Source organism: Panthera onca, chromosome F1 (assembly GCF_046562875.1).
Source record: "Panthera onca isolate mPanOnc1 chromosome F1, mPanOnc1 haplotype 2, whole genome shotgun sequence".
NCBI lineage: Eukaryota > Metazoa > Chordata > Mammalia > Carnivora > Felidae > Panthera > Panthera onca.
This window is the reverse complement of record NC_138355.1, coordinates 56,465,768-56,484,574: the sequence shown is the minus strand read 5'-3', so window position 1 is coordinate 56,484,574 and position 18,807 is coordinate 56,465,768. Positions and strand designations below refer to the sequence as shown.

General features: G+C 36.5%; 1 protein-coding gene across 1 annotated transcript in view; it reads left to right on the top strand.

Moving 5' to 3' along the window:
* The window catches only part of USH2A (usherin), a 737,363-nt gene that overhangs the window by 150,313 nt on the left and 568,243 nt on the right, over positions 1 to 18,807 (top strand). The window contains exons 12-13 of the mRNA XM_078441308.2: positions 7,477 to 7,672; positions 11,118 to 11,759. Of these exons, the coding sequence (XP_078297434.2) occupies positions 7,477 to 7,672; positions 11,118 to 11,759 (838 nt within the window). The remainder of the gene's footprint in view (positions 1 to 7,476; positions 7,673 to 11,117; positions 11,760 to 18,807) is intronic.

Below are 18,807 nucleotides of genomic sequence, written 5' to 3'. Positions count from 1 at the left end.
GACTAATCTGCTGTTGTGAGGTTTCCATCATAATGTGGTTTGGGGAGTAGATGAGACAGACAAAAATCTGTCGATGTAAAAATAAGTAAGTTTATTTGCTAAGTGTTATGGAAGAAGTTGGACAATGTAGAACACCTGGAGTGCCATTTAAGGAAGGGGCTTGCGATTTTAGATATATAGTCAAGACATGTACCAACAAGAAGGTGACATTTGATTTAAAGACTGAAGGAGGTGAGGGAGTTAGTTGTGTGGAAATCTAAGTGAAGAATCATAGGCAGAGGGCACAGCCTGTACAAGTATCCTAAAGTGAGAACATCCCTCATGTGTTCAAGGAACAGAAAAGAAGCTATGTACCTAGAGTAGAATGAGCAAAAGAGAGAAGAGAAGGAGCATCCAAAGCTTTCTGTGCCCTTCCACAGGATGCAAAGGCACAGGCCTTTTTACTTTGCAAGTGTTTGCCACACATCCCTCAAGTATTCTGGAAGGATGAAAAAAAAAGTTTGACTATCAGTTATTTGATGAATTTGTTCAATTACTACTATTTGTTCAACATCAGTGTGAAATCTGCATAGTAATCATCATAGCTAATCTTTAACAGGCACTTACTATGTTCCAGAGATGATACTAAATACTTTGAAATTAATAATCTCAGTTAATCCTGAGAACAGATGTAGGGATATTTATGCTCATTTTATAGATTACTAAGATTCAGGTAGATTTTGGGGACAGAGTATAGTTAATACTGTGACTAGTAGTTATGTCACATCCAGATGAATAAGGAATTTATATACCTACACCATTTAGTAGAGGAAACATAGAATAAGAGTGAGCGTTAAATTCTAAGGCGCAGTAGCACAGTCCGTAAGCACAGAGGGTTGCAACCATATATATAGCCCTCAGTTTCCATTTAAGCTAGGCCTTGGAAAAGTCACTTAGTTTTCCTTTGGAATTATAATGCCTCACAGTATCATTTGTTAATAAGTAGAAAAAAATACATAAAACATTGTAGCACTCTGCCTGCAATATATTAAGCATTCAAAGGAAAAGGTTGATATTGTCGTAAGCCAAGGAGTGCTTGAGAAAATCAAAGGCTCATTTACTCAAAATAAATGAGTGGGGCATCTACTATGTGTCAGGAATCCTGTTGGATCCAGGGGAGGTGGCAAGATGCATCAGATTAGAGCCCTTGGGTTGCTTATAGGACCCTGGGAAGAGGTATTTTCAGATAGGCATATAATAATCCTAAGTTAGACACTGGGGAATTGCAGGATGGAGTAATCTAACAATAAAATGCTGTAGGATAGCAGAAGAGGGAAAATGCTTTAACTTGGGAGGGACTCAGTATTGTAAAAGGATAGAAATGGGTAGATATCAACTTCCCAAAGGAGAGGCCATGATAGTGGGCAAGTCAGGGACTGCACTTGACTTTTCCCTTCCTTGCATTATCAATGTGTACACCTGTGTTTTGTTTTCCCTTTAAGCAAATAAACATACTATTAGTTCAAATCCTTTGATCCCCATTCCTCTCCAGAACCCTCTTTATGGATCTTTCCTCTATGTACCTCTGTTCCCTTGCTGATACTTAACTTCAAATATTGTGAATATGCAGGCAATGCTCAAGTGCATTCCACATTCATATTTTAAATTAAATACTCAATATCTAGCAGATATCTCAAAGTTAATGTGTCCCAAACCTATCTCCTGATTTCCCCCTAGATCTGCTTCACCCATAGCCTTTCCCATCTTAGCTAACAGCAACTCTGTCTTTCGAATTGTTCATGGTAAGACCCATGGTTATCATTTTTGAATTCTCTTTCTCTTAGCAGTTATATATAATTTGTCAGCAAATCATGTTGACTCTGTCTTCAAAAATGTTCATAATCTTTTATTCTGACTATATTTAATACCTTAGTAAAGATTTAATAATTTAATAATTTAAAGATTGAATAACTCCTTTCCTTATATACGTTTAGCTTTCTATGTAGTCTGTCCCTAATTTCTCCCCCAAATGCTGACATCTTTGCGACATGCATATCTATAAGTCTTTTATTTTTTAATATGTCCAAGTATAATAAGTACATCTGTATGGCCCCACCTTCTCAGAGGGTTCCATCCTTTGGATATAGTCTGGACCAATGGCCCTCTCTGTCTCCTGCCCAGCCATTAGCCTGACACTTTCCACATACTTCTGAATCTTCATCCCCTTTATCCCATGCTTGAATTGTTGTTGCTATGGTTTGTTTACTTTTAAAAAAATTCTAGTGTTTATTTTTGAAAGAGAGAGAGCGTGAGTGGGGGAGAGGGAGAGAGAGAGGGAGACTCAGAATCTGAAGCAGGCTCCAAGTCTGAGCTATCAGCACAGGGTCCTACATGGGGCTTGAACTCACGAACTGTGAGATCCTGACCTGAGCTGAATTGGATGTTCAACCTACTAAGCCACGTGGCCCTGTTTGTTTAATTTTTGTTTTTAATCTGCTGGTGTCATGTCCTCCGTGAACTTCCCGAGAGAGGAAGTTATATTTTTTAAATCCTTCCATATCTGAAAAGTATTGTGATTCTTTCTTCACTGATAACTGATAGTTTGACCTGGTAGTGAATTATAGACTGGAAAATAATTTCACTCATAATTTGGAAGTTAAGATTTAGTGTTCTGGATTACTATAACACTGTAGAACACTTCATTGATATTCTATATTTCTTTCATGTTGGATTTATTGTTCTCTAGATATTTTTGTGCCTTTTGTTTGAATGCTTTGTGGGATTTTACCAAATGTTGCCCTTCCCTCCCCCTACCATTAATTTTGCCAGCACATTCTGAGCCCTGTTTTTTTTTTTTTTTTTTTTAGTTTATTTATTTTGAGACAGAGAGAGTGGAGGAAGGACAGTGAGAGGAGGAATGAAAGAGAATCCCAAGCAGGCTCTATCCTGTCAGCATGAAGCCTGATGTAGGGCTCAAACTCTGGAACCGTGAGGTCATAAATTGAGTCTAAATCAGGAGTCCAAAGGGGTACATCTGTGTGACTTAGTTGGTTGAGCGCTAGACTCTTAATTTCAGTTCAGGTCATGATTTCATGGTTCGTGAGATCAAGGGTTCTGAGATCAAGCCCTGTGTTGGGTTCTGTGCTGACAATGTGGAGCCTGCTTTAGATTCTCTCCCTGCCCCTCCCCTGTTTGCACACTCTATTTCTCTTTCAAAATAAATAAAATAAACTTAAAAAAAGAAGAGTTGGATGTTTATCTCACCAAGCCACCCAGGCGTCCCCCTGGTTGAGTCCTTTTAAACTGTCATTTCATGTCTGCAAAAATGTTTACTTTGTATTCTTTGGTAATTTTCTCCCTTATTTTTTTTCTATTTTTTTGTCTTTCTGGAAATGTTCCATTTTTATTTTGTTTTTCGTCTCTATTGTTATTATTCTTTCTGAATAATTTTCTCCACTTTCTCTTCCAATCTTCTTATTGAGATTTTTATTTTGCCTGTTGTATTTTTAATATTCAAAAGCTCTTTCCTTAACAGATTGCTTCTTTCTTAAGGCTTTTTGTTTTCTATATTTTTAAGTGAATATAAATTTTACATATCTTTCTGGAGATAACAATTACAGGAGTGTATTTTCCTTACTTTCTTATTGATTTTTACTAATGTATAGTTGACATACAATGTTAAATTAGTTTAAGGTGTACAGCATAGTGATTTGACAACTCTCTACGTTGCACTGCGCTCCCCACAAATGTAGTTACCATCTGTCAACACACAACACTATTTCAATACCATGACTCTATTCCCTATACTGTACCTTTCATCCCCACGACTTTTCAGGGTTGTAATATTTAACTGGGTTAGTGTAGAAGTATTCAACCAAAGAGAATGGAAACATAAAAGTGTTGAATCTGACTTTTTGGAAGTGTATTTTTATTTTTTATTTTATTTTTTAATATGAAATTTATTGTCACATTGGTTTGTATACAACACCCAGTGCTCATCCCAACAGGTGCCCTCCTCAGTGCCCATCACCCACCCTCCCCTCCCTCCCACCCCCATCAACCCTCAGTTTATTCTCAGTTTTTAAGTCTCTTATGGTTTGGCTCCCTCCCTCTCTAACTTTTTCCCCCCTTCCCCTCCCCCATGGTCTTCTGTTAAGTTTCTCAGGATCCACATAAGAGTGAGAACATATGATATCTGTCTTTCTCTGTATGACTTATTTCACTTAGCATCACACTCTCCAGTTCCATCCATGTTGCTACAAAAGGCCATATTTCATTTTTTCTCATTGCCATGTAGTATTCCATTGTGTATATAAACCACAATTTCTTTTTTTTTTAAATTTTTTTTAACGTTTTTATTTATTTTTGAGACAGAGAGAGACAGAGCATGAATGGGGGAGGGGCAGAGAGAGAGGGAGACACAGAATCAGAAGCAGGCTCCAGGCTCTGAGCCATCAGCCCAGAGCCCGACGCGGGGCTTGAACTTACAGACTGTGAGATCGTGACCTGAGCCGAAGTCGGACGCTCAACCGACTGAGCCACCCAGGCGCCCCAAAACCACAATTTCTTTATTCATTCATCAGTTGATGGACATTTCCATAATTTGGAAATGTCTTTCCATAATTTGGCTCTTTCCATAATTTTGCTATTGTTGAAAGTGCTGCTATAAACATTGGGGTACAAGTGTCCCAATGCATCAGCACTCCTTTATCCCTTGGGTAAATTCCTAGCAGTGCTATTGCTGGGTCATAGAGTAGACCTATTTTTAATTTTTTGAGGAACCTCCACACTGTTTTCCAGAGTGGCTGCACCAGTTTACATTCCCACCAACAGTGCAAGAGGGTTCCCATTTCTCCACAACCTCTCCAGCATCTAGAGTCTCCTGATTTGTTCATTTTAGCCACTCTGACTGGCATGAGGTGACATCTCAGTGTGGCTTTGATTTGGATTTTCCTGATGAGGAGTGACGTTGAGCATCTTTTCATGTGCCTGTTGGCCATCTGGATGTCTTCTTTAGAGAGGTGTCTATTCATGTCTTCTGCCCATTTCTTCACTGGATTATTTGTTTTTCGGGTGTGGAGTTTGGTGAGTTCTTTATAGATTTTGGATACTAGCCCTTTGTCTGATATGTCATTTGCAAATATCTTTTCCCATTCTGTCGGTTGCTTTTTAGTTTTGTTGATTGTTTCCTTTGCAGTGCAGAAGCGAAGTGTATTTATAAAGAGAAGCACGCCCTTCTGTCTTTCTACTTCTTGGTGGACAGGAATTGGTCTTGAAGGATGAGTAGATTTATGTGCCAACATATAAATGAAACTGAGTTGTACAGAAGTATATTTGTATTTTCAGATGAATTTTGAGAAACTGATTAAGATGAAAACTTTTCATAAAGCCTTTATCACTTACTTTGAAACCACATTTTCACCACCTAGCAGACTTAAAGAAGATATAATTTATATGTATCATACAAACTTTTAAGGAAATGGGAGTAAAATTGTATTATCTTATTTGCAGGAAAGTGTGTAATCAAAGGACTGTTAGATTTTCATGGTTCTATATAACACATATTCACCATTAAAGGCCACTTACTTTGCCGGCCACATAAAATCTCTGTCTTGAGTAACTGTCTGGATTCCATGGGGCTGGGTGAGAGTGGGGTGGGGAACATGGGTACAAAGTAATACTTCATGGTTTTGCATATCTTTCTGGATCTATATGCATCTTTGCTATTGAAGTTCATCATTATCTACAACTACACCTGGTACATGTATCAACCTCTGTTTTTCAGAGTATTAAACATTCATCTATCAATTCTTTTATCTTTACAGAATGAGTCCAGTCAGTCCCTGTATCTCACATGAGGAAGAATGGAGCAGGGATAGATTTCTTTAAATTCTTTAATTTAAAAACGCTTCTCTACATTTTTACATGTGAATCCCAACCTGATATCTTTTTTTAAATGTGTATTTATTTATTTTGAGAGACAGAGAGGGCATGCATGCACATGCAGGGGAGGGGCAGAGAGAGAGAGAGAGAGAGAGAGAGAGAGAGAGAGAGAGAATCCCAAGCAGGCTCTGCAGTTGTCAGTGCAGAGCCAGATGTGGGGCTCGATCCCACAAACCATGAGATCATGACCTAAACTAAAATCAAGAGTTAGATGCTTACCCCACTGACACATCCAGGTGGCCCCAACCTGATCGTTTTTAGTGTACTTGAGATTAAAGGTAAATGAAATCATGCTTGTCTACACGTTGGTTACTTCCCTATGTAATAACCCAGTCTCCAAATGTGGAAAGCTAGATTCAGTTCATTTGAAAGAAAACCAGGGAGAAAATGCCAGTGACTTTATAAGAGATTTGATTTGATGTCTACACTGGCATCTCTTTTTCAAGTCTTTAAGTCATTTTTAAATTTCTCATATTAATTTCACATTTTATATGGATATGTTCTCTCAGGGAAAGTTTAGGCTCTATCTTTCTTTAAATTTTTTTTTAACGTGTATTTATTTTTGAGACAGAGAGAGACAGAGCATGAATGGGGGAGGGTCAGAGAGAGAGGGAGACACAGAATCGGAAGCAGGCTCCAGGCTCTGAGCTGTCAGCACAGAGCCCAACGGGGGGCTCAAACTCATGGACCGTGAGATCATGACCCGAGCCGAAGTCGGACGCTTAACCGACCAAGCCACCCAGGCGCCCCTCTATTTATCTTTCTTTAAACAACATGCTATTATTTATGTATACAGTAGATAAGCATTCTACCTTTTGTGCATTTCATTCTCAAACAGCAGCTTGAGGAAGAAAAATACTTTTTTTTCAGTTGTTATTTACTTGGTATTACTCTGAAACAAATAACTATTTTTGCATTTTTTATAACAATATAAATCAGCTAAATATACTTAATGTAACTAAGTCGTGTTACAAATGAGCCATAAATATGCTGAAATGTTCCTAAAAACAGAATTGTATTTTTAAAAAAAAGTTATCAGGGTCAATATCAGTAGGCACAAATGCTTATATTAACAAAGAACTTTATTTTAAACACTGTTGAAACCGTGATGGGATGATAAATTATAGAAAGATCTGCTCTTAGTTTAAGCACCCGGCATGTATCAAGCAAGTTTGGGTCAACGAGACAGTAGATGAGGGGAAACTAGTAGATGAGAGGTAAAATTGTGAGACTAAATTAACTGCTGGCTCTTTTCTATTTTCAATCTCCCCATGACTATATTTTGATTTCTTTATGTGGTACTTAGTGCTTAATTCCACATTTCCCTTTTAGTCACATACTACTGACTTTCTTGGGGGTTATTTTCATTCAGTTCTATATATTCACCCTGCTGAAGCTTCCCATGTTTTGTGTCAGGAGGAAACATACCTTATTACCTTCTTGTCTGTTTAAAGTTTTTTTTTTTCCTTCCTCCCTCCCTGTCTTGTACCTAATGAGCAAATTATCTAAAAATAGATACGTTCATCATTCTACAAAATGTTGTATCTTCTCTAGATGGGAGGCCAGTGTAATTGTAAGAGACGTGTGTCTGGCAGACAGTGCAATCAGTGCCAGAACGGATTCTACAATCTACAAGAGTTGGATCCTGATGGCTGCAGCCCCTGTAACTGTAATACCTCTGGGACAGTGGATGGAGATATTACCTGTCACCAAAATTCAGGCCAGTGCAAGTGCAAAGCAAATGTTATTGGTATGTGTAATGCAAAAGTTTACAGTCACATCTCTATTACCATCTGGGATAAAATTCTCTATTTGATTTCTTAACTGAAGAGTAAAGCAAGTTTCCTTGCTCAAGGCAGGCTGGGAAAAAAAAAACAATTTGGATGAAATTAACTGTCTAAAAATGATTAAATTAATAATTCTATCAAACTACAGCTTGAAGCTTAGTTTAATCAACCTTTTAGAAGTTTCTTTATTCTGTAGATGCATTAGTTCACATGGTCCCATACTAATAAGTCATAGAAAAATATAATTTGCTTACTGCATAGATGTTTCTTTTAGAAAATTAGCACTTTTTCAAAATGTTTTACACTTAATGAGTTCTAAGCAAATCATTTCCATGCTAGTTTTCTTAATAGACCAAAATAAATGGATTTTTTCAAAATATTCTGTGCTACAGGGTCCTTTGTGATAAATCTTTCCATTTTTTCTATTATATTTCTTTGAACTGTTCCTATGAAATGCAAAATAAGTCAACATAATTCCACAGATCATGTATATTGGTAGGGTTAGTTATAAAGGGCCACATAATTTTAATTTTGTAATTCAGTGCCAAGCTGATTATAATAAACAGCTACCTTCGGTGTTATTTATCATTTTTTTTATACAAGACGTGCTTTTTTGTTTGTTACTCCCACAGGTATTTTTCAGAAATTAGATTTGATTATAGCAATTTATTACATCCAGCATTTTTGAGGGGAACCATAGCCACATAAGGACAAAATTTATCAAGTGCCCAAAATGCACTATGTACATAATGCACTTTGAAATGTTGATATATGAGAATATTATGAGAGGAAAGTTTCCTGATGAAGTGAGTCTTGTATTTTAACTGAATACGTGTTGGTTCATATAGGAAGTTTAAAAAAGACCTTTACCTTTCTATTGTCACTCAAGACACCAAGTCTTTCGTGGTTTTCCTAACACTAACCTGAGCCTTATAATAATAAAAACATGCCTGGCAGACACACACACACACACACACACACACACACACACGCACGCACACACGCAATGCATACATACATATACACATACAGATGAACATATTCTCGATAACATTTTCCTTTCTGTGCTGTAACTCAAAAGCTAATCCTTTATCTTTTAGATAGGTAGTGATACATACCTCATTTTACACAATTCAGCCAGACAATCATTTCATTTTAATTTAATTAAAAAATATAGACATGGTTAATGATAAGACACAAAATTTCTGTTTTAAAGAAAGATTACATCAAAATCATTGACATAACTTGCCCTTCTGCATTTCAGCCATACAAAAACTAACTTTTTGGAAAGAAAAGAATAGGTAACTTCTAAAGAAAAGCCTATCATTTTATAAGTGCTATCTGTGACGCCAAGTGAATTCCAGTACCTTTGAATTCAATCTATGTGTCATCCTTTGTTCTTTAATATGATATAATATGTATTTTAAATTCATGATCTGAAAACAAAATTTAAGGAAAGACCTTTAAAGACAATGAAACTTTTATTTTTTTTATAACAGTGGAATCTTTCCTGTGATGGTTAGATTCCAGAGCTGAATGAAGGAAGGAAAAAATCAAAATTTTCTATTTACTTGGAATGTGTTATGACCTCCCTGCCACGTCTTATTTTATTGATCCAGATAGTTTTCCGTAGGAAGGTGTATGTATTTTTGAAGATTAAATCATGATCTTGATATTATTATTTCTGGAGTTATTTCTACACATGCAGAATTTTTGATAAAAACACGAACTCGATATGTGTTTATATGTGTGTATATGTATGTATGTTTCTTTTTTTAATGGGATTAGCAAATGTCCTTATTCAATTTTACCTTGTTAATATGAAGAAAAGCAGAAAATACCGGTGTATGTTGTATATGCTTTGGAAAGCAAACTGTTAGAGTTAACAAAACTGTTAAATCTTACTAATGATTCTATCACCAGTAAAATACATTAGCACCAATAATTTTATTAAAGTAGGTCATTCATCTAGAATAAAAAGGGAGAAGAATGTGAATTAAATGCCAAGTGGGCTAACTTGCCTGTACTTGTTAACAGCGAATGTGATGCCCTGTAGGCCTTCCTGAGTATCGTTAGGAATAGATTGCCTGTCAGGAATATGTATGGCATATTCAAATAAGCACTGCGCATATTTTTAAAACTGATATGATATGAATCCATGTAGACCAATTTTAATAGTTCAAAATGAGTCATAATTCTTGTTAACAATACAGTTATTTTTAAAATTTGCAGCAATAGTGGTCCTTTTTTATTTTCCTTATTGAAATTAAATGATATGCCTTAGGTGAGTCATTCATCACTGTTAAAGAACTTGCCTTCCATTGGAGTTCTTGAATTTTTATCCATATATATACATATCTATTATGCATTTCCTTCCAGTTTAAGAAATGCTTTTCTAAATATGAGTTCCTGAGTGTGTTTTTGACTGCTGTTTTAGGACTAATTTTTTTTTATTGCGATCGTAGCTTGAAATAAATGTTTCAATTGATTCAACCCCACGTAGTCAGTTATTTAAACTCACGGGGATGTGAAAACTATCTAAAGGAAGTATTTTGCATCTCAACCTTTGCTATTCAAACATTTTTGTTTTATTCTTTTTCCTTCTAATGTTCTTCCTGAAACTAACCTAAATTGTCAAAGATTTAGATTTAGATGATAAAACATTCTTCTCTGTTTGTGAAATGTATATATGTAATACTCCTTTAAAATAGAAGTAATATAACAGCAAAATTTACTTAGTGTTTAAAGAGGAATGTTCTGAATCACACAATATGACAAGCGATGTGATTGCTTTATGAGCCAAGGAGAGCATAATTTATATTAATTGAAAATAATAAAATATAGGGGCATATAAAAGCATTGAAATAAAAATTGCTCTGGATAAGTTTTATTTATATTAATTATTTAAAGGTGTGATGTCCAAAGTATATATACTATTACACAAAATAGCTATCAGCTTAACATTTTATTAAATATTGTAGGAGCATCTGATTTTTAGGGAAGTCACTAATGTAATAAGTAATTATTCTGAGTAGCTTTGAAATTTTATTTTAGTCTACCATACTTTTACGTGAGCATTTTGTTAAAATAATTAAAAATAAAAATTTTAATATTTGTTAAAGAGAAAAGGAGCTCCAGTATGTGTAAGAGAAGCAACATTTGCAGGAAACATTTCTCTTTGTGTTAAGTCATAAAATTTCATAAATCACGTTACAGAAATAAAGTTGTATATTACTGCCAAAGTAAGTATTGTTATTGTATTTCGAATGTACGACTGGGCCTCTATGGCATTACCTGTGAGGCAACACTCAACATTTTGTGTCTGCATTAAATGTTGGCAGCAGCATTGTTTGCCTTGAAAGCTCAAATAGCATCATTTTCACTCTTTTAAACAAATTCTTTCCTCAGGGCTTAGATGTGATCATTGCAATTTTGGATTTAAATTTCTCCGAAATTACAACGATGATGGATGTGAGCCCTGCCAGTGTAACCTCCACGGCTCAGTGCACAAGCTCTGTGATCCTCTTTCTGGGCAGTGTGAGTGCAAGAAAGAAGCCAGAGGACTTCAGTGTGACACCTGCAGAGAACACTTTTACGGGTTGGACATCCCCAGTTGTAAGGCCTGTGACTGTGACCTGGCTGGATCCCTCCCTGGAACTGTGTGTGATGCTAAGACAGGGCAGTGCCTGTGTAAGCCCAGGGTTGGAGGGAGGCAGTGCAATGAATGTTTGGAAGGATACTTCTTCCTCCAGCAAAATAATTCTTTCCTCTGTCTGCCTTGTAACTGTGATAAGGCTGGGACAGTAAATGGCTCTCTGCTGTGTGACAAATCAACAGGACAATGTCCTTGCAAATTAGGAGTAACAGGTCTTCACTGTAATCAGTGTGAGCCTCACAGGTACAATTTGACCAGTGGCAATTTTCAAGGCTGCCAGATGTGTGAGTGTGACTCCTTGGGGACATTACCTGGGACCACTTGCGACCCAATCAGTGGCCAGTGCCTGTGTTTGCCTAATCGTCAAGGAAGAAGGTGTAATCAGTGTCGACCAGGTAAGAGAGAAATGTGTTGCCTTTTCAGTGCACAATGACTCTCCTTTCATTATCCCATATTAGATGATTCTTCTTTATTTTGGGGTTGGAACATCTAAAAAATTTACTTGCAACAACACTGATGTGTTTATATTATCATCAAACACAGATGTAACTATTTAATGTGTTCAAGATTATTCAGTGTATCTGTGTTGCTATCTATATTTGGGATGACCCTTTAGAAGAATCCCAGCCAATCAGACATTTTATAATTGAGAGTTACTTATATTTAATTTCTCAACTAGAAGTAAATCCCCTTCTAATAACTGAAAAAAATCTAAACTAATAAAAGCAAGAATAAATTTTGCTTCCCAGAGAAAGGAAAACTTGACTTAATTATCCATACCATGCCAAATATTCAGACGATGAACTGATTTTCTGAATAAAGCTGACCAAATATTTTTACTAAATGGGCTACATGTTCTGGCATCATGAAGGAGCATCTAGAATTATTTTTTAATGACATCACATTAATAAAATAGGCTACTGTTTAGTCCCACTGTACCTTTCTTTTTACGTGTTTGCCAACTGGGAGAAAGATGGACCCTATCCATGGCTTTCTCCTTGCCTCTACATGATCTAACCAAAACAATATACTTGCTTCATAATAAAGCCAGTATAATGTCATGATAAATTACATGTTTTAGTCATTTAACAGCTGTGCTAAGGTTCTGTCTACCCAATCAGTTCTGAGTTTTCTGAGCCTGTGAAAAAGAACATGGTGCCAAAAGGGAGATTTGTCTGCCAGAAATAGGTAGGATGGAAACCCTGTGTTACAGGACAAGGAGTCCAGATTAGGGGAATGGAACCAAACCTTTCCTTTCACATTGGCCAGTGAGACAAGTAAATCCAAAGGGACAGGATGGAATTGATGAACAGTTCATTCTTTGTGAGATGTAAGTATCAGAAAATAATTTGAACCAGCTTCAACATAATTGGGGGCTATATTATCACTGGCTGTCCCATAAAACCTGATATGAAACAATGCAGTCAGGACTCAGGAACTAGAAATCTCACACTGATATATATCCATTAATTCAATCATTCATTCCCATATTGATTCTCTCTCTCTCTCTCTCTCTCTCTCTCTCTGTTTCTCTCTCTCTTTCTCTCTCTCTCTCTGTTTCTCTCTCTCTCTCTGTAGAAGGACACACTCTGCTGGTCTCTCCCTCTCTGCATGGTTAAGTGTCTACCTCATTACCATTCTAGCAATACAGAGAGACTTATTAGCTACTTTGTGGTTACAATTTCAAGAAGAATATTCTAATTGACTCAGTTTTGTTAGGGTGGCTATGTCTGAGCCAATACATTAAGGCCAGGAGTGTCAGGATCACATAAAAGAAGCATGGCTTCTAGGGGGCACTATTTCAGGTAGGAGCGATGTGGTATCTCAGAAAACAGGAATATTACTGAGAGCTGTGTGGATGGCCCGTGTGAAAGCTATAATACCTTGCACTCTTTCGGCTTCCGAATCATCTTTCCAAATTTGCAATCACTTTTTTTTATATATGCTAAGATGAAACTTTTCTTTTACTATTTATTAATATCTCTAATTTTGGAAATATTGTACTCAGTCTCCTACACAAACAACCATAATTTATTTAAAAAAAAAGCCAAAGCTAATAGATCAAATGTTATATCCTGTTGAGTGATTAGCTGTTGTAAAGCTTATTGAGTGTTTTGCTCTTAGGATATAGCTGTGCAACAGAACTAGACATCAGCTGGCTTAAATCAGAATGGGAGGATCAGGGGTTCAGATCCTCCTGAAGTCCATATATTCAGTAGCAAAACAAAAACAAAACACCCCCCCAAACAAAAACAAAACAAAACAACAACAACAACAAAAATGATTTCTTGAGTATGGTTCTATTGGAGGGTTTTGATGCCTAGAAATTCCTAAGAGATTCCTATGAAACTAATGAAAGGCAAATTTTTCAAGAAAGGAAATACAATCAAAGCATATTATATAGCATAACTGTGAAGTAGATTTCTGTACTCATATAGTCAATCTCTGAATATTGATTTAACCAAATAGAGGGATTATTGAGGAAGGATATAAGAAGTTGAATACTTATCCTCTAATGTAGAAAGACAATAATCTAAATTTTCAAAATTGAGATGGAACAACATATATATGTTGTTGAGAACATATATATGTGTGTATATATATATATGTTATTGAGAAATATTGTTATGCATACATATATATGTTATTGAGAAATACAGAAATAAAAGCCAGAAGAAACATCTAAGAGTGTTGAAGGTGATTGCTCTGGGCAGGGAGATTCCTGGGAGAAGGATGGAGCAGTGGACCGATAAGCTGTGAGCCTTTAAATTCTATTTGAGTTTTAAAATGATCTGCATATAAATTTTGATAAGAATACAAATCAAATTTAAACATGAAAATATTAGAAACTCATACGTAATATTTTCTTTCCCCTGATGGTCTCCTCTGTCTCCCTCTGGCCCCTTTCTTTTATGCAATTTATTTATAGTGTTGGTTTTCTAGGAGAATAATACCTTACTGGCTACTTCCCTAAGCACAGTTGTCACAAAACTTCTCTCCAAAGGTTCATGGAAAATTGTCTTCTCTCTTAAGGAAAATGTAGAATGGAGATCATCATCATTAATGAAAATAATTATCATATTTAAACATTCTTGTATTTTATGTATTTGTGCAGTTGATTATTTCCCTTGTTAGAGTTTCAATATCTTGAGAGCAAGGATTATCTTATTCAACTCGCGTAGCCACGGTACTAGTGTAGTTTCTTGTACATTGCATGCATTCAGTAAATGGTTTGTTTAATTGAAGACACAGAAATAATCAGGAGTTTTAACAAGGGTATTTGTGTTAGGGTTCTCCAGAGAAACAGAACCAATAGGAGATGTGTATATATATATCAGCTGTACTGAGAATTTCCTTTACACATCTCCTTTGCTGGATACGATTTCCTGAATCCGATGTGTTCTTTTTTCTTATATTATATGTGTATTTGGTAGAGAACACACTTCAGTAGCTTGTGAGGAAGGGTATAGGGAAGAAGTAGTTTGTTTGTGTTTTTAGAATTTTGAATGTCTGAAATTAACTTTATTCCACACTCATAACTATCTGAAATTCTACCACTGTATAGAATCATTTTCACTCAACAAATTTATTTCAACATTATACTCTTGCAATGTCAATTAGGTTACTCTTTTCTTTTTTTCTTTTCTTTTCTTTTTTTCTTTTCTTTTCTTTCCTTTCCTTTCCTTTCCTTTCCTTTCCTTTTCTTTCTTATATTCTAGAAGCATCTACCCTTTCTACATCCCTTATTTCTGAAAATTTCATGGTTACATGCTTTTGTTAAATAATTTTTCTGAGCACTCAGTGGGCCCTTATTTCTGTAGATTAGTGTTCTTATATCCTGAGAAAATCTATAAAATACCTTTATCACAACACCTGGACTAGTGTGTGACCAAACAACTGAACAACACCGAGCCTACCCAAGTTGACACATGAAATCATCTATCACAGGCAGCCTTCTCTATGATCCCTGCATTTACTATAGCGCTTTGTCCCTGCACCTGTTGACCCCAAACACTCTTTGGTTTAACTTCTAAAGAGAAAACTCATTGTCTTCTCTCACAATTCAAGAGGGAAAATCTTCTGGTTGGGGAGGAGACTCACTGCCCCTCACACCTGACTTCAGATATGTCTGGAGCCTCTTTTTCTAGAGTTATACAGCCTGAATCAGTCAGCTTACTGTTGGCCACTTCACTGCAAGTGCTTAGCTTTTACTTACCTCTGCCATTCACCTCCATTTCCTCTTCTCTCTTTCTTTTATCTCATTTTTGGGGATTTGGGAAGGGAAAAGTTTGATTCTGCTTAACTGAAATGTTTCCCTGGTAGATTCTCGTGATCTGCCCTGGTGATCTTTTCAGCCAAATCCTTGCAGCTCCCATCAGATTCCTCTCTGTGTCTACAACCCTTGTCTGTTCAATCAGAATCAGTCCTGTTGCTTTTACCTTCAAACAGATCTAGAATCAGACCACTTTTTACCCGTCCCCGCCCCCATCCATTTTCATCTTTCTCCTGAACTAGCTGACAAGCCTCCTAAACTTCCTTTCTCCTCTTTATTCTTCTCCAGTCACTTCTCAATATGCAGCCATCGTCTTCCCATCACCGTGGGTAGAAACATGGCCTGCGTGAACTGGAATGTCCATGATCTTTCTCTAACCTCGTTTCCACAAGTCTTTACATCGTTTCTTTCTCTCCAGCCTCCAAGTCTAACTGCTGTTCCTCATGTTGTTCCGTGCTCTATCCCAGGCACATAGGGCAGTATCTCCCTGGTGGGTACTCCATCTGTGTTTCCCCAATTAATACTTACATTAAAAATTACCCTAGTGGCATAAATTCTTTTTCGGCACGGGCATAGTGCAAGTATGTGAGTGTGCTCCTTTGAAAACATACAGAGAGGATGTGGTTTTTACCCTACGCAAGGAAGGAAAGAAAACAGTGGTCTAAGTATCTAATGGATTTTTTTTTTTTTTTTACAAAACAGCATGTTCTGTGCACATGGATGTAGCATATGGAGAGGTCCTAATGTGTTTGTGGACCTCTTGTTTTGTTTTGTTTTGTTTTTTGGTCCTACATTCTAGCTTCAGAAAGTACTTTGAATTTTGTTTTCCAGTTTTATTGTCTCTTGCTGTGAAATTTACATTGAGGGAGAGAACCCTTATCCTGAAGTATCTTTATCATAAATGGATGTTTCACAGTAGCCAACTCTGCAGTACACACATTAAAATGCACTACTGCAATCTGAAGCTTTCTTTCTCCTTCTTTAAACACATCTGAGAGACCTAGATTACATACCACAGGGGAGAAGCTCCACACAGGCGCGTTGAGTGGTGGAGGGGGAAGTAAGGGGTAGGAGGGGTGAACTGGCAAGCCTAAGGACTTCTTCCTGCCTTTTTCATCTGCGGTTGTAAATATTACTGGCCCCTACTAGATTACTGCCCATAGATTCTTGTTCCACTTTCTTAAAAAACATTATTAAGGAAGGTGCATATAATGAAACCTCATGTATTATTAACCTAACCTTACTATGAATGTACAAGGAATAGGCTTAATTCAACTAAAATTTATAGGCAATTTGTTAAAGCAGCAGTGCACATTAGAAGGTACATTAGAGCCACATTGGTTTTAATATGCCATTCAATAACTTGAACAGAGGTTAAAAATGCTGCTTAACCTCCATTAAGTATTTTAAAAATGCTTTAATTTAAAATTATTTGGAGTGTGTGTACATATATGAATGTACACATACCCACACTAATAAATATAGCACTAAATATGTTTTCCCAGTTCGTTTTTTCAGTGCTGGATGACCTCGTAACGTTCAGCAGCAAGCACTTAATCAGAGGCTAGGCCGAAAAACGCAAGGAAGGATGTCAAGGCATCCTGAGCCAGTGACCCGCCCTTGTCCTTGAGAACCAGAGGCAGAGAGGGTTTATTGAGGACTCTGCAGCTCTGGAATAAAATAAAGGCTAATTTATAATGGAAACAGCTTCATATGACATGTTTTGTGCTAATAGGACAATTCCTCATGCTTCCCTCTGATATTTACTTTTGGTTTTGTTTTATAATTCATACAGACTATTAGAAACTAAAACAAAGTATCTTGTTTCATTAAGAAGCATATCATCTTTGTTAAGTAATGAGCTCATAAACCAGAATTGCATGTAAGACACTACCAATGGAATTGGAATTAGATGGCTGATATTCCATTAAAAATCAGTGTATCAAAGCTGAGATCCAGATATGCCACATGTCCTCGTGTTTGGTGAAACGGTTTTGCAGATTAACGTGTTTTTCACAAAGAGACCTGAGTCTCAGGATAAGAGCTTCTTCCTTCATAAACCACCAGAAAAGAATCTTGTCATGAGCAATATGGACCATAATCTCAGGCACATCTGTGGAGGAAAAAAAAGCACATTGACAAGTCATTATTTAAAGTTTAATTTAGGAAAATCCCACTTTCATAGAAAATTGGCTCATAAAAATGGCAATGGTGATAATAGATAATATTTACTGAGTGTCTACTGTTTGCCAGACCCTGTAATAGGGTTTTATCTGAAAAGTCCCATTTAATATGCACCGTATTTATATGCTGGAAGGACCAGTATTTTCCCACTTTATAGTAGGGAAAATGATTCTAATTAAGTAGAAGAAATGTTTACAAATCCAGGTCCAACGGACCCTAGACTAGAGTCTGTACTCTGAAAGAGTAAAACATTTTTCTGAATAATTGTATATTTGTCATAATCAACCACTCAATAAATATCTGAGTGTGAGTTAAAAGAGGTACCCTTACAAGTGTTTGTAATGTTCCCTCACCCTCAAGCTCATCCCCATCCCCATCTAAGATTCTGGCTAACTGCTTTTAGGTCCTGGGAGATCTCTTGTTGTGTAGAATCTGAGTTATCATCATAAAATGAAAATTAACAGAGTTCTGAGAGGCTACTGTGATCAGATAATGAAGACTGGAACCGAGGGGTCTAGAATTGGGATGATCTCTGTGGACTAAGTTGGATACATTTCTGGGATGGTTGCAATGGCCTGGGAGGGCAACATCCGATAACCACTGAGACAGAAAAATGGGGGCAAAGGATGCAAAAGTGCTTCTGTGGATTGTGAGTACACATATCTATGTGTTATACTTTACAGGACACAATCAGAGCCTCCATTGTTTATATTCATTGTTGTTATTGAATTTGATTTTTAAAGAATACACACATGAAAGCCCTTCATGGATATTCACATAAATAGGAAAACTCTAGGTTTTTCTAAAGCAGAAAAGTCCAATAGAATGTTTTCCCTTATATGAGCATGTTAGTATATTCTTTCTTCTAAGATGAGGAGACATAGTTTTTGACTGACATTTTCTTTATCAATTTCTTTTCCATCTTCTGATATGGCAAAGATTACATTTTAAATATATTGTGCATGATTCATATAACATTCCCTGCT